The 13877-nt window shown below is 38.0% G+C and overlaps 1 protein-coding gene across 1 annotated transcript; it reads left to right on the plus strand.

The window, feature by feature from the left end:
• The first annotated feature begins 2096 nt into the window (after window positions 1-2096).
• Window positions 2097-6091, plus strand: LOC143270808 (uncharacterized). The gene is made up of 3 exons (XM_076561923.1): window positions 2097-2175; window positions 2616-2728; window positions 5300-6091. The coding sequence occupies exons 2-3, from the start codon at window positions 2700-2702 to the stop codon at window positions 5970-5972; spliced, it is 702 nt and encodes a 233-aa protein (XP_076418038.1). The 5' UTR covers window positions 2097-2175; window positions 2616-2699; the 3' UTR covers window positions 5973-6091.
• The last annotated feature ends 7786 nt before the right edge of the window (window positions 6092-13877 follow it).

Below are 13877 nucleotides of genomic sequence, written 5' to 3' on the forward strand. Positions count from 1 at the left end.
AGAGCCTCCTTTCCAAAACAACATATCCTTACATCCAAATTTTGAAGTCAAGGTACCCTTAAAATATACATTTTGGTATAACTCAACAGCTTTTGCATTCAAATGTTTTTCTTCAGTTACGAATTTCAAACAGAACATAATCCAGATTCTCTGTGTGGTAGCCATCTTTATGTGGCTTATTTTTTATATTACCTTGAGCCTATTGCTTTAAACTGCAGCCTTCTAAGCCTGAAACAGTGCTGGTGCTGTGGCTGCTGGCTCCACCCACTTCAGCTTCCTAACATGGCAGTGGTACATTTTCTGCCAGCTCTGGGAGCCATCTTGGGTCTATGCTTTTATCAAAGAAGCTTGTAGCCCAGAAACCTCTTTTTGGTTTGTACTAGCAAAGGCTAAATCTACCATGCAGCTTAATGTGCCACTTGCAGAGGCGTCATTCCTGCTATTCTGCAGGTCGAGCACACACGCCAGGAACCCATCATAGTAGCTCAAACACACAGGCTGCCGATTGCTTGAAAGAGACAACTGGGAACTGTTTTTTTTTTTTTTTTTTGGTTTTTCGAGACAGGGTTTCTCTGTGTAGCTTTGTGCCTTTCCTGGAACTCACTTGGTAGCCCAGGCTGGCCTTGAACTCACAGAGATCCGCCTGGCTCTGCCTCCCGAGTGCTGGGATTAAAGGCATGCACCACCACCGCCCGGCCTGGGAACTGTTTTTAGCTCCGTTTTAGAATCTTTTTACTCAGGTTTTAGGTGGAAACTCTTGGAAACACCTTGGGTGCCATTTGTACCCATCCAAAGTTACTGGATATCATTCTAGCCAATTCATGCCCTTACTTTAATTGCTAACACACTCCCAGGTTGGAACTTGAGTTTTTACTATAATTCAGTTAACCTTAGAATGAAAGCTTTAGTTTGATTCCCTTCAACCGGAGTTCTATGGCTACTCAAACAAAATTTCTCTTCCAGGACACACTTAGATATCTTTAAACTGTTTATCCCTGGAGCTGTTCAGTTTTATCACTGAGTTCATTATTTTCCTTTGTCAATTTATCCAGACATGCTAGGAGCAACTGACCAGCATCACCATCTTCCTTATTGTTTTCACAATTTTTGAAAAGTTTTATATAGAATCACCAAATCTATTGCCCCTCACAATTGTTGAACCAAGATAATCAAATGCATTTGTCTCTTTATTTTCACAACATGGGCTTTTGGTTCCCCCTGAGCTTCCTTGGGAGTTCAGTAACTGGAGAGGTTTCAGTAGCTATAGGTGTTGGCAGATTGGAAAGCCTAATCCAGATACTTAAAAAATCACCTTTATATTTCTGTTACTGTAGAACTACTTCTAATACTAAGCTGTTTATTGTTCAGTGTTCCCTAGAAGTTTTGTTCTTATAAAATATATCTTTATCTATATCTGTATATATGTATTAATCAATAAATGTATCTATCTATCTCTATCTCTATCTATCTATCTATCTATCTATCTATCTATCTATCTATCTATCTATCTATGAAGGTGATTTATTAGAATGGCTTACAAGCTGCTCTCCAACTAGTCCAAAAGTGGCTGTCTACCAACAGAAGGTCAAAGAATCCAGCAATTGTTCAGTCAACAAGGCTTGGTATCACATTTGGTCTTCAGTATATGTTGCAATCATGAAGAAGTTCTTATACCAGTGAATGAATGGGCTTTATAGTGAGAATGAGAACAAGCAGCCAAAGAAAACAAATTTGCTGCTATATCTTTTATATTGGCTCCCAGTACAAAGTATTGTCCAGATTAAAGGTTCATCTTCTCATTTTAAAAGACATGTATTAAAGGTGAATCTTCCCATGTGGAAGATCTGGACTATAAGTAGGTCTTTACTTTTCAGAGGATATAAATAAGAAAAAGAAATCCATTTCATGTGTGCCTAGTAATTTGAGTTTTAGTTAATTCCAGATGTTATCAAGTAAACAACCAAGAATAGTTTTGGCTATTTGATGCATATCTTAATAATAAACTAATTTTAAAGACTTCACTCTGGCATTTCATGGATTTCCACTGGAATCCACTTGTTGCTTAGGACCAAACACATAGCCCTAGTAGTCATGGAAACATAAGAATGTGTATAGTTATTTCTCTTAAGGCTGGCAGTCGGTATCACTTGGATTTCCTGGAAGAGAGATAAACAGGTAAGAATTTTATATTTTCCATGTTGTTTTCCTTAATCAGCTTTACTATCTTAAGACACAAGATGCCAAAGAAGGTCTCTGATATATTGATTCTGGTATTTTTGTACATGTTTTCCATTTGAGTAAATCCTTCAGGACATCATAAATGACAGAAAGACCCAAGTGAATAATAACTCTCCAGTGTCTGCACTGCCCATTTATCTGTGTACCTCACTGATGTTTATGAATGGGAATTGGCATATCTGTTATTTCCCTATGTATAAAGTGAGAATAACAATTTTCTGGGTATCATTCAAGGGTCACTAATATCCTGAAGTGTTTAACATAGGTTCTAACTAAGCAAAGCATGTGCTGTGAATTTAAAAGTTTCTGAGAGCCCAACAGTCACCAAGGCATTATTCTGAGCAGAGACATGTGCCTAACAGAACTTTTTCACTCAGGTGCTTCACCACTTCATGTGACTCCCTCTCTGATCAGTATTTCCTGTAAATAAGAGGAACACTTGTGATATTGTCATCTTCTAAATGGATCACTTCACTGCTAACACAAAAAGGTAAAAAAAAAAAACATAATGTATGTTACATGAAGGCTTTCTACTTGGTTCTTTACAAAAAGCTTGTGTCTCATCTTGGGGTTCAGACATGGGCAGCACCACATCCTGTCTAGCTAGCTCATTTGGCACAAAATCATTTTTCCTCCTGCTTTCATTTTGCTTCAAACATACTGCTCCTATAATCACTGCCTCAGATCTCTCTTGGAAATAAAAAGCTCATGGTGATACCCAAACCACCATCAATTGCAAACTGATCTTGTTAATGTAATTTTCCAAGCAATGAGTCTACAACCTTCACCATTTTAGGAAGCACATTCCATAGAAGATTATGGAACAGTGAGTATCTCATAGGTAACGCTTGCTGGCAAAAAGATCCCATTTATATGACAATTAGTAAAAGGTGAAAGATTTATATGCTCTGAGGGGAAACCAGGAGTCCAGTCAAAGAGAGGGAAGAGGGACTTAATAAGCAAGGGGGTACAACATCATAATGGGGAAATCTACAGAGACAACTGAACCAAGCTTGTGGGAACTCACAAACTTTAGTCTGAGAGCTCTGGTGCTTGCATGGGACTGGACTAGGCCTTCTGCATATGGGAGACAGTTGTGTAGCTTGGTCTGTTGGAGGAGCCCCTGGTAGTTGTATAAAGATCTATACCTGGTGCATGAGCCCATTATTTATGGCAAGATATCTTTCTCATCCTTGATGCAAGGGGAGGGGCTTGGTATTGCCTCAACTGAATGTACCAGGATTTGCTGACTCTCCACAGGAGACCTTACCCTTTCAGAGGAGGGGATGAGGGATGGTTTGGGGGAGGTTGGGAAGAAGCAGGAGGAGGAATGATGGAGGATCTGTGGTTTGAAAGTAAAATGAATAAAAAAGTTTCTTAAATAAAAGAACCACAAAAAGATCCTTAACCTTCTGCATGTGCAATGGCAATGACATATGCACATGCTGGAATCACTGACGGACTTTGCTTCCTTCCTTCCTTTTGTTGAATAACTCTTCACGACCACTCATCATGATTTTCTCATTTTCCTTATTGATACACTCAAAGATATGAGTTTAGATAAGATGCAAATAAGTTTCTTCATGATGTTAATGTGAAGCATAAGTTTTGTGTCAAAGATGACATTGGCTCAACCAAAATACCTCAGGATACTTTATATGTTGCACCCAAATGAAGCCAATATTTTCAAGGTGCAATACTGAATATATTAGCAGACACAAAAATTTGCATATCCATGATTCCTCATCCTTTACATATATATTATAGTTTTGTGGTTATGGGAATTGAACCCAGCACCTCACACATAGTAGACTGTAGCTGGAGCAATCTCCAATCCCACCCTGGCTGGCAGCCACTCAGACTCAAATAAACACACAGATGCTATAATAGTTAAAATGTTTGGCCTAATGGCTCACCCTTCTTGCTATCTAGTTCTTGTATCTTAAATCAACCCATTTCTGTAACTCTATTCCTTTGCCACGTGGCTCATGGCTTACCAGTATCTTACATGTTGCTTCTCATCACAGTGGCTGGCAGAGTCTTCTCTTCAGCTTTCCTCTTCCCAGCATTCTCCTTCCTCCTTTTCCCGACTATACTTCCTGCCTGACTACTAGCCAATCAGCACTTTATATATCAATCAATCATCCACAGCACTAGACAATCAACACTCTACCAAAAAGCTATATCTATATCCATTTGCACATTGAAGTTTAAAGTTTGTGTTCAAGCTGGTCTTAATCTGAAAATATTACACATGCCTTTCTATTAAATTGAATACCATTTAGGAAAATATGTAAAGCCTTATGACAGTATCTGTTATAACACCATTGATCTACTTAGCATTTCTTTTTCATTCATATTTTATGTTCATGTATCTTTGGACATTGAAAGAAGTCAGATATGCAATCCAGAGGTAGAGACAGACAGATTTCTATGATTTCTAGGCAAGCCTGGCCTACCAAATGAGTTCCAGAACAGCCAGGCTTGTTACACAGAAAATCCCTGCTACCCTTCAAAAAAATTCAAAGCAAAACAAAAAAGAAGCCAGGTGTGTTTTGACTTGGCATAAATGATCATACCATCATTTGTATTATTTGCCTTTTTTGCATCTTTCTTTCAAGGGTTATACAAATTAAAATGCTTTTGTAAGGATAATGCAATAATCTACTACAATAACTTGAGCATTCTTCTCCACAGAACACTCAATAAAGTTGTTTACAATTGTCCTGTTTTGCAGAGAGGGATGCATTCAGTATCACCTTAAATGATACTGAAAACTAATATTTCACCTTTAACTCCAAGTATTGAAATTCCTAGTCAACAAACAGGAATATAGCAGCACTAGAAGGATATAGTGAAATTATTGTCCAAAATATCTTACAATAGGAACTCCTACCACATTCATAGATTTAAAGGCTTCTTATACATAGGTACAAGATTGAGACAGCAAGGGCAAGGTATGAGTATTTAGTCCTCTGTAAAACATGATTCATTCATTCTGTTTCCCACTCTGCATTTGTGTTTCTGGATTTACTCTATACTTGTTCAATCTTATCTCCAGATTTGCACAGGTGAAGGAATGGATCTTCAGACTGACTGGCTTCCTTTGCAGCCTCTTGTCATTGGGGTTTGGAATAATCCTCCAAAGCAGCCGATACTGGCGCCTCTGGGAATTTGATGATGAAGTTGTTCAGCTTGTGTACATTGGACTATGGGAAGCTTATTACCATCGGGAGTTTCACATCTCTGGTTCTGTGACCAGGATTCTGGTGCACAGCCCTGTCAACTCGACCTGGACCATTTCACCTGAATTTAGATGTGCACAGAGCCTGATCTTACTGGCTATGTTTATAAAACCTGTGGTGGTGATTTTTAGCTCAGCGACCATTAGGGTTAGCATTGTCAGAGCCTCAGTCCCTGAGATTCAGATACTCTGCTACAAGTGCTGTGTCTTAATTCTGCTTCTCAGCAGCCTTTGCACAGCTCTTTCTGTGACCTGGAACCATGTAGTAGATCTTTATGGCAAAACCACTCTTGACTTTCCACCCACCTTTCCTGTTAGGAAAGAAGACCTGATCAAAAAACACCACACTCATGTGTTCCCCATAGGGATCCTGACAGCCACCCTGTCACTCTTTGCCATGATTATGTTCCTCTTTGAGATCAGGTCATTGAAACTACAGAGTAACCTGAATGCCCATGGTACTTCCAAGCAGGCCAACCAAAATGCCTGAAACATGATCTCTGGTATTTTCAAAATGAGCCAGAATACTCCTTGGTCAAATTTTCTAATTCTACACAATATTCTTTTAGTATTCTGCTCATTTAAAATAAAATATCCTTTTGAAAATCAGGCTGTGTCTGAAGCTTGTATCTTCCTCTAGGTGTCTAATTTGTTCCCTTCCTTAAAGATGTTCACATCCTAAGGTCTGCATGCAAAGATGATGTGTTCCAATAGGGCTAACTCCCAAGCAAATGTACTGGTGAAATGAAAAATGGTATAAATCAAAGGACCAACTCTAAGTTGATTGGTTTATTATTAAAATGGAATTCAACAAAAAATTAAATATGTGTCAAGTTGGAGACATTTAAGCCCTAATGTGCATTAAAGATATACCTTTAAGCCCTAATATGCAATGCCTCTGAAGTATTCCCCATGATGAGAATAACTGAAATTCACAGAAATTTCTAGTTGGGCAAAAGGATAACTTTGTGGAACAACATGGTAGGATATAGGCTTGATTCAGCTGTGTGGAATATCTCTGAAGGTTAGAGGATTCTACTTAGTGTGGCTAAGCCGCTAATAATGCCCTGATCTACTCCATCCAAAATAAGAGACAGGTGCATCAACTGAAACAACAAAATACCTTCTCCAAACTGGAGAGATGGCGGAGGCAGCTGGTTTCTGGGAATCAGTGTCTGTATTTCCAAGGAGAGTTTCTGAATAATTATGTCTTCTCTGGGTTTAATCAGAAAACAGTGTTTCCTTCATGGGCAGGCCAACACCTGGGGTAGTGACTACATCCAATGTTCCATTGAATAGCTGTATTTTCACTTTGGTCTCCTCCTCTTAGTCCCATATTTCAGAATCATGTGTGTGATGAGACTTTAGTGGAAGAAGAAGAGTAAGTACCAGTTAAGGTACCTAAGGAGAAAGATGGAGTAGACATCTATGTAAACTAACTGAGGTAGCCATGCTAATCAGAGGACTGCTGGTATAATTTGTTGCTACATGCTAATGTTTTAAATGGAGTTTAATGTCAAATTCCCAGGTCACATTGCATGGAAATGCTAGACCTGACAATCCTTCCCATTACACCAACAAAAACATGAATCATGATTAAAAGGAATTCAAGTACATCTGTTGGGAACAGGAACAAATGAAGTAGTCAAGTGATCCCAAATTTATGTGAGTAGACACAAGGGCTTTTCTTTTAAAGAGAGAAAGAGAGCAGGGAGTTTACATCTTTAAGGAGTCCTTTTGATGGTGAGGTCCTGCCCATATTTTCTCATATCTCTGGTGCTCTTTACTACAGCAGACCATTTGGATCCCTTGAGATGAATGCTTTTACTCCAGTATACAACATTTCCTGGCAAAATTATTGTTCTCTGCATGGCAATCTCTCTGTGAGGTTCTGTTGTTCTTGGAATACAGGGTCACTTCCAGTTTAGGACTTTGCATGAACACAGGAATTTATCTTCAAGGGGCCTGTAACAGCATTGTAAAAAGCTGAGGGTAAGATTTCTACATTACTCTTGTTTTTCTGCTTTCAGTCATGAATAGAGTTTGAGGTCAGTTGTATAGACCCTGCTTGTGAGATGAACATGCCTCCATGCCTCTGTAAATAGGCAACACAAAGTATTGGATACAGATGCTAAATATACTCTGGATTCCATGCACACAGAACACTCATATACATAAATAAAAGAGACTGCAGATGCCAGCCAAAACTACTATACCCAGCAAAACTTTCAATCTCCATATGGAAAAATAAGATATTCCATGATAAGTATTGTTTAAATGTAGATTTACCTACAAATCCAGTGTTACAAAAGGTCCTAGAAAGAAAACTCCAACCAAATGAGGTTAACTATAACCATAAAACACAATTAATAAATAATCTCTGACCAGAACAATCAAAAGAAGGGAAACATACACTCACACAGACACACACACTACTTACAAAAACAATAAAATACTAGGAATCAACAATCATTGGTCATTAATATCTCTCAATATAAATTGTCTTAATTCCCCAATCAAAGACACAGATTCGGAATGGATGCAATATATGATCCATCCTTGTGTTGCATCTCAGAAACATACTTCAACATCAACAACAGACATTACCTCATAGCAAAGGGTTAGGAAAAGATAGTCCAAGCAAATGGGTCTAAGATGTATTATGGTGTAACCATTTAAATATCTAACAAAATAGACTTAAAACCAAACCTAATCAGAAGAGTTAGGGAAGGACACTCATTTTTATAAAAAAAAAAAAGCTACCAAGATGATATTTCAATTCTTATCGTTGATGATAAAAACACAATGGCACCCAATTCAGAAAAGAAACTTTACTATAGCCTAAATCACATATTGACCATCACACACTGGCAGTGGGAGACTTCAATACTCAGAAAAACTAAACAGAGAAATACTGGCGCTGACAGATGTTATAAACCAAATGGAACTAACATATTCACAGAACATTTCACCCAAACACAAAAGAATATATAAAACAAAACAAAAACAAAAACAACAAGTAATACCACTGAAAAACAGAGTACAGATTGAAATAGAGAATTCTCAATAGGGAAAATACAAATGGCTGAGAAATGTTCAACAACCTTGGCCATCAGGGAAATGCAAATCAAAATTACTTTGAGATTCCATCTTACACTTCTCAGAATGGCTAAGATCAATAACACAAGTGACAGCTCATGCCAGTGAGAATGAGGAATAAGGGGAACTTTGCTTTTTGGAGTGCAAACTTATACAGCTGCGGTGGAAATCAGTGTGGTTGTTAAATAGGAAGCTGGAAATTAATATACCACAATATCCAGGCATACCACTCTCAGACATATACCCAAAAGATGTTTCATCCTACCACAAAGTCACTTGCTTAACAATATTCATTGATGCTTTATTCATCATAGTCAGAAATTGGAAACAGCCTAGAATTCTTCAATAGAAGAACTGATAAAGAAATGAAATACATATACACAATGGAATATTACTCAGCTGTTAAATATTACATCATGATATTTATAGGCAAAAGGATAGAAATAGAAAGTATCATCCTGAGTGAGGTGACTTATACACAGAAAGATAAATATGGTATTCAGTCACTTGTATGTGGATACTAGACCTTAAATATGTGATAACCAAGTTACAATGTGAAAATCCATAGAAGTTAGACTTAGAGGAAGTGACTAGAGGGGAACACATAAATCTCCCCATGATGGAGAAATATAATTGATTTTATAGATGGATTGGGACTAGTCCTTGGAGGGGCAGGATGAGTGGACCAGGTGGGAGATGGGAGGGGAGATGAGGTTGAGTGAGAAAATGCAGGGAGAGACAGTAAAAATTGAGGGGAAAGTGAAGGGTGGTGTGATGGCTATTACTGGTTTTCAACTTGACTTCATTTGGAATGAACTACAATTGAGAAATTGGATGGCACACCTGTGACACTTTTTCTTCCTTGGTTTGAAGTGAGTGAATTCACTTCTAGTCTTGAACTTTGAGGTAGGAAGAAACATATCTTCTGCTGGAAATATATGTAAGGACATAGGAGAAAAAGCTTTTGCTGTTTTGATGCTTGCCCTCAAGTTGATAGCATACCTGTTCCTTCAATGGCATTAGAGACTACCTATTTTAGATTCTAGCCTATACTGAAGACCAGTTGAGACATCTAGTTTTGTATACTGAGCAACTACTGGATTCTTGAACTTTCTATTTACAGACAGCCATTGTTGAATTAGTTGGACTGCAGCCTGTAAATCATCACAATAAATTCCCTTTACACACATACAACTATATGTATAAACATACACATATGTATGTATATGTATACATATGTAGAGAGATTCACTCTGTAAGTTCTGTTATTCTAGAGAATATTGACAGGTGATATGGAAAACTCCTTAAGTGGAAACTTCCTAAAATATATGAAGCCGATTCTAATGAAGTCTCCAAATAATGAAGGAGATAGAGCCATAACTGGCCATCTTTTGTCACCAAATTAACCTTTCATTACTAGGACTGCCTTATATCCAATTGAGTCACTTGCCAAAGGGGTCCCATTGAAATCCCTAAACAACTGGGTTGTTACCAAGACAAAAAGTTGCTCTCCAAAACCTGACAGCAAGGCCCCATTGCTGAAGAAATCACCCTTACAACTCATTGAAAATGGAGAGATGGAGCTGGTGCCTACATAGAACCTTCACCCAGACACTCTAGTGTCTATTTATGGGAAGATATTCAGCAACATACGAAAAAAGAAATATAAACATTAGCCCAGCCACAAACCCTTTAATCTACAATGTCATTCTGCCTGCAAAATATGCTAAGGCAATGTTGGCACAAAGCTTAAGGAAGTAACCAACTAATGTCTGATTTGACTTAAGGCCCACTCTAGAAGTTGGAATCCATAACAGACACTACTCTGGCTAAAAGTTCAAGTACTATATTGAATAAGTATGGGGAGAGTTGACAGCCTTGCCCTGTTCCTGATTTTAGTGGAATCGCATTGAGTTTCTCTCCATTTAATTTGATGCTGACTGTTGGCTTGCTGTAAATTGCCTTTGTTATGTTTAGGTATGTTCCCTGTATTCCTGATCACTCCAAGACTTTTATCATGAAGGGGTGTTGGATAGTGTCAAATGACTTTTCTGCATCTAGTGAGATGATCCTGTGGTTTTTTTCTTTGAGTTTGTTTATATGGTGTATTACATTGATGGACTTTCATATGTTGAACCACCTTTGCATCTCTGGGATGAAGCCTACTTGATCGTGGTGGATAATTGTTCTGATTTGTTCTTGGAGTCTGTTTGCCAGTGTTTTATGAGTATTTTTGCATTAATGTTCATGAGGGAGATCGGTCTGTAGTTCTCTTTCTTTGTTTTATCCTTGTTTGATTTAGAAATCAGGGTAATTGTAGCTGCATAGAAGGAGTTTGGTAATGTTCCTTCTGTTTCTATTGTGTGAAACAATTTAAAGAGTATTGGTATTAACTCTTCTTTGAAGATCTGGTAGAATTCTGCACTGAAACTGTCTGGTCCTGGGCTTTTCTTGATTGGGAGATTTTAATGACTGATTTTATTTCCTTAGGGGTTATTGGACTATTTATATAGTTTATCTGGTCTTGATTTAACTTAGATATGTGGTACCTATCCAGAAAACTATCCATTTCTTTCACTTTTTACAGTTGTGTGGAGTACAGATTTTTGAAGTATGACCTGATAATTCTCTGGATTTTCTCAATGTCTGTTGTTATGTCCCCCTTTTCATTTCTGATTTTGTTGATTTGGATTCTCTCTCTCTGTCTTTTGGTTAGTTTGGATAAGGGCTTGTCTATCTTGTTGATTTTCTCAAAGAACCAACATTTTGTTTCATTCATTTTTTGTATTATTCTCTTAGTTTCTAATTTATTAATTTCACCTCTCACTTTGATAATTTCCTGGCATCTATTCTTCCTGGGAGACTTTGCTTCTTCTTGTTCTAGAGCTTTCAGGTGTGTTGTTAAGTCACTAGTGTGGGATTTCTCCAACTTCTTTATGTGGGCATTTAGTGCTATGAATTTACCTCTTAGCACTGGTTTCATAGTGTCCCATAAGTTTGGGTATGTGGTGTCTTCATTTTCATTGATCTCTAGGAAGTCTTTAATTTCTTTCTTTATTTCTTCCTTAACCCATTGGTGATTCAGTTGAGCATTATTCAGTTTCCATGAGATTGTAGGTTTTCTGTAGTTTTTGTTGTTGTTGAAATCTAACTTTAAACCATGGTGGTCTGATAGAACACAGGAGGTTATTCTAATTGTTTTGCATCTGTTGAGATTTGCTTTGTGGCCAAGAATGTCGTTGATTTTAGAGAAAGTTTCATGGGGTGCTGAGAAGAAGGTATATTCTTTCTTGTTAGGATGGAATGTTCTGTAGATATCTATTAGGTCCAATTGGGTCATGACATCAGTTAAGTCCTTTATTTCTCTGTTAAGTTTCGATTTGGGAGATCTGTCCAGTGGTGAAAGTGGGGTGTTGAGATCTCCCACTATTAATGTGTGGGGTTTTATATGTGGTTTAAGCTTTAGTAATGTTTCTTTTACATATGAGGGTGCCCTTGTGTTTGGGGAATAAATGTTCAAAATTGAAACTTCATCTTGGTGGATCTTTCCTGTGATGAGTATGTAATGTCCTTCTTGATCTCTTTTGATTGATTTTAGTTTGAAGTCTATTTTGTTGGATATCAGGATGGCTACCCCTGCTTGTTTCTTAAGACCATTTGATTGGAAAGTATTTTCCCAGCCTTTTATTCTTAGGTAGTGTCTCTCTTTGAATTTGAGATGTGCTTCTTGTATGCTGCAGAAAGATGGGTCCTGCTTTCGTATCCATTCTGTAAGTCTATGTCTTTTTATAGGTGAATTAAGTCTGTTGATATTAAGGGATATTAATGACCAGTCATTGTTCATTCCTGTTATTTTTGGTGGTAGTGCGTGTGTACTTCCCTTCTTTGAGGTTTACTGTTATGGCTTTATCTATTGCCTGTGTTTTCGAGTGTGTATCTGACTTCCTTCGGTTGGAATTTTCCTTCTAGTGCTTTCTGTAGGGCTGGGTTTGTGGATAGGTATTGTTTAAATCTGGCTTTGTCTTCAAATGTCTTGTTCCTTCCGTCTATGATGATTGAAAGTTTTGCTGGGTATATTAGTCTGGGCTGACATCCATGGTCTCTTAGTGTCTGCATTACATCTGTCCAGGTCCTTCTGGCTTTCAAAGTCTCCATTGAGAAATCAGGTGTTATTCTGATGGGTTTACCTTTATAGGTCACTTGGCCTTTTTCCTTTGCTGCTCTTAATATTCTTTCTTTATTCTGTACATTTAGTTGTTTAATTATTATGTGTCAAGGGGACTTTTTTGGGGGATCTAGTCTGTTTGGTGTTCTATAGGCTTCTTGTATCTTCATAGGTATTTCCTTCTTTAAGTTAGGAAAGTTTTCTGCTATAATTTTGTTGAATATATTTTCTGTGCCTTTGAGTTGGTATTCTTCACCTTCTTCTATCCCTATAATTCGTAGGTTTGGTCTTTTCATGGTGTCCCAAATTTCTTGGACATTTTGGTTCATGACTTTGGTGGCTTTAGTGTTTCCTTTGACTGATGAAATTATTTCTTCTACTGTATCTTCAATGCCAGAAATCCTCTCTTCCATCTCTTGCATTCTGTTGGTTATACTTGCATCTGAAGTTCCCGATCTTTTACTCAGGTTTTCTATTTCCAGCATTCCCTCTGTTTGTGTCTTCTTTATTTTTTCAATTTCCCTTTTCAGTTCTTGGACTGTTTTCTTTGTTTGTTTCATTGCTTTTTCATGATTTTCTTTCAGTGCTTTATTGTTTTCTTCCAGGATTTTATTGTTTTCGTGGAGGGCTTTATTGTTTTCTTCTAATTTGTTTGCTCGTTCCTCTAGTTGTTTACAACGTTCTTCCAATTTTCTTGTCTTTTCCTCTACACAAGCCTCTACTTTCTTCATGAAGTTACTCATAAGGCTACTTTCTTCTGCTTCTTCTAATTTTTGATGTTCAGGTCTAGATGTTGGAGTAGGGCTAGGTTCTGGTGATGCTGTATTGCTCTTCATTTTGTTGTATGTACTTCTGCCTTGACGTCTGCCCATTTCCTTGTGGTTCCTTCTTGGTCTTATCAGTGTACTTGTTTCAGAAAGAGCTGACAGGTACAGGAAGACTCTCTCTCTTGTCCAAAAGGTAGTTCTCTTGTCCAACTCTGGTCCAGAAGGGAAGTTGGGGGCAGGATGGGAGCTGGGGGCCGGTCTCTAAGTCTCAGGAAGTGGCAGGGGTCTCGGGCAGATGGGCGTGGGGGCAGGGCACAGAGATTGCAGGGGCTGCAGGGGGCCTTGGAAAAGGGGATCCCTCCCG

The sequence above is a fragment of the Peromyscus maniculatus genome, chromosome X, assembly GCF_049852395.1.
Source record: "Peromyscus maniculatus bairdii isolate BWxNUB_F1_BW_parent chromosome X, HU_Pman_BW_mat_3.1, whole genome shotgun sequence".
Lineage (NCBI taxonomy): Eukaryota > Metazoa > Chordata > Mammalia > Rodentia > Cricetidae > Peromyscus > Peromyscus maniculatus.

Excerpts from the sequence above, each read along its gene's own strand:
- LOC143270808 (XM_076561923.1), top strand. The coding sequence starts at position 2,700 with ATGGATCACTTCACTGCTAACACAAAAAG. Across the intron at positions 2,729-5,299 it reads TTCACTGCTAACACAAAAAG|ATTTGCACAGGTGAAGGAAT; the intron begins GTAAAAAAAAAA and ends TCTTATCTCCAG.